The sequence below is a fragment of the Salvelinus sp. IW2-2015 genome, unplaced genomic scaffold, assembly GCF_002910315.2.
Source record: "Salvelinus sp. IW2-2015 unplaced genomic scaffold, ASM291031v2 Un_scaffold4293, whole genome shotgun sequence".
NCBI classification, from domain to species: Eukaryota; Metazoa; Chordata; class Actinopteri; order Salmoniformes; family Salmonidae; genus Salvelinus; species Salvelinus sp. IW2-2015.
The window spans coordinates 17,217-19,632 of record NW_019945564.1 but is presented as its reverse complement, the minus strand read 5'-3'; the positions used below and the strand labels follow the sequence as shown (position 1 = coordinate 19,632).

General features: G+C 47.4%; 1 protein-coding gene across 1 annotated transcript; it reads right to left on the bottom strand.

Annotated features, from left to right (window-relative positions):
- Nucleotides 1–431: 431 nt before the first annotated feature.
- Nucleotides 432–1,766, bottom strand: LOC139026278 (involucrin-like). Its single transcript, XM_070441573.1, has one exon. It carries the CDS (start codon nt 1,764–1,766, stop codon nt 432–434), a length of 1,335 nt encoding a protein of 444 aa, XP_070297674.1.
- Nucleotides 1,767–2,416: the final 650 nt, after the last annotated feature.

The following is a 2,416-nucleotide window of genomic DNA, read 5'->3' as shown; positions in this document are numbered from 1 at the left end:
GTGTTTGTCCAGTTCTGCTTCTGCTGTTCTTGTTCTGGGTGTTGACCACTCTTGCTTCTGTTCTGGGTGTTTGCCACTTCTGCTTCTGTTCTGGTGTGTTGTCCACTTCTGCTTTCTGTTTCCTGGGTGTTTGTCCACTTTCTGGGCTTCTGTTTCTGGGTGTTTGTCCACTTCCTACTTCTGTTTGGGTGTTTGCCATTCTGCTTTCTGTTCTGGGTGTTTCCATTCTGCCTTCTGTTCTGGGTGTTTGAACTTCTGCTTCGTGTTCTGGGTGTTTCGTCCACTGCTTGCTTCTGTTCTGGGTGTTTGATCCACTTCTGCTTCTGTTCTGGTGTGTTTGACGACACTTCTGCTTCTGATTCTGGTGTGTTGTCCACTTCTTGCTTCTGTTCTGGGTGTTTGACCACTTCTGCTTCTGTTTCTGGTGTTTGTCAACTTCTGCTTCTTCTGGGTGGTTGACCAGTTCTGCTTCTGTTCTGGGTGTTTGACGCATCTTCGCTGCCTTCCTGTTCTGGGTGTTGCCATTCTGCTTTCTGTTCTGGGTGTTTGTCCACTTCTGCTTCTGTTCTGGGTGTTTGACCACTTCTGCTTCGTTCTGGGTGTTCGAACCACTTCTGCTTCTGTTCTGGGGTGTTTTGTCCACGTTTTCGCTTCTGTTCTGGGTGTTTGTACCACGTTCTGCTTCTGGATTCTGGGTGTTTGTCCACTTCTACTTCTGTTCTGGTGTGTTGTCCACTTCTGTTCTCTTGTTCTGGGTGTTTGTCCACTTTCTGCTTATGTTCCTGGGTGTTTGACCACTTGTTGTGTCTGCTTCTGTTCTGGGTGTTTGTCCACTTCTGCTTCTGTTCTGGGTGTTTGTCCACTTCTGCTTCTGTTCTGGGTGTTTGTCCACTTCTGCTTCTGTTTTGGGTTTTGTCCAGTTCTGCTTCTGTCTGGTGTTGACCATTCGCTTCTGTTTCTGGGTGTTTGTCCCATTCTGCTTCTGTTTTGGGTGTTTGTCCCAGTTCTGCTTCTGTTCTGGGGTGTTTGACGCAGTTCTGCTTACTTTGTTCGGGTGTTTGTCCACTTCTGCTTCTGTTCTGGGTGTTTGTCCACTCTGCTTCGTGTTCTGGGTTTTGACCACGTTCTGCTTGTTCTGGGTGTTTGACCAGTTTCTGCTTATGTTCTGGGTGTTGTGACCACTTCTGCTTCTCTTCTGGGTGTTTGACCAGTTTCTGGCTTCTGTTTTGGGTGTTTTGACCAGTCTCTGTCTCTTCTGGGTGTTTGACCAGTTTCTGCTCTGTTTTGGGTGTTTGGTCCACTTCTGCTTCTTGTTCTGGGTGTTTGTCCACTTCTTTCTGTTCTGGGTGTTTGACAGTTCTAGCTTCGTTTCTGGTGTTTGTCCACCTTCTGCTCTCTGTTTTGGGTTTTGACCACTTCTGCATTCTGTGTCTGGGTGTTCTGCCAGTCTGCTTCTGTCTGGTCGTGTTGACCACTTCTGCTTTCTGTTTTGGTGTTTGACCAGTTCTGCTTCTGTTCTTGGGTGTTTGACCACTTCTGCTTCTTGTTCTGGGGTGTTGACCAGTTTCTGCTTCTGTTCTGGCGTGTTGCACCACTTCTCTTCTCTTCTTGGGTGTCTGACAAGTTTCTGACTTCTGTTCTGGCTGGTTTGACGCAGTTCTGCTTCTTGTTCTGAGGTGTTTGACCAGAATTTCTGCTTCTGTTCTGGGTGTTTGACCACTTCTGCTTCTGTTCTGGGTGTTTGACCACTTCTGCTTCTCTTTCATGGGTGTTTGACCATTTCTGCATTCGTGTCTGTGGTGTTTCGTGACCAGTCTGCTTCAGGCTTCTGGGTGGTTTGCACCCACTTCTGCTTCTGTTCTGGTGTTTTGACGCACTTCGCTATCTCTTCCGGCCGTGTTTGTTAACAATTTCCTGCTCTGTTGGTTTGACCTTGTTGTCTGGGTGTCTTTGACCACTTCTGCTTCTCTTTCTGGGTGTTTGACCACGTTTCTGCTGTCTGTCTTTGGGTGTTTGACCAGTTCTGCTTGCTGTTATTGGCGTGTTTGCCAGTCCTAAGCATTGCTAAATTCTGGGATGTTATTGATTCCACAGAGTTCTTGCTTCAGTTCTAGAGATAGATTTGATTCCACATTACTGCTTCTGTTCTGGTGTTTGTCCACTTCTGGCTTCTGTTTCGGTGTTGTCCACTTCTCTTTGTTGGGTGTTTTTACCATCTTCATGCTTCTGTTCTGGGTGTTTGACCAGTTCCTGCTTCGTTTCTGGGTGTTGGACCAGTTCTGCCTTCTGTTCTGGGTGTTTGACCAACGTTCTGCTTCTGTTCTGGGTGTTGACCCACTTCCTGCGTTCTCGTTCTGGTGTTTGACGGCACTTTCTGCTCTCTTCTGGGTGTTTGACCAGATCTGACTTCTTCCGG

Bases quoted from the DNA above. Each gene is read 5' to 3' on its own strand.
- LOC139026278 (XM_070441573.1), bottom strand. From the start codon at position 1,766: ATGAAAGAGAAGCAGAAGTGGTCAAACACCCAGAACAGAAGCAGAAGT.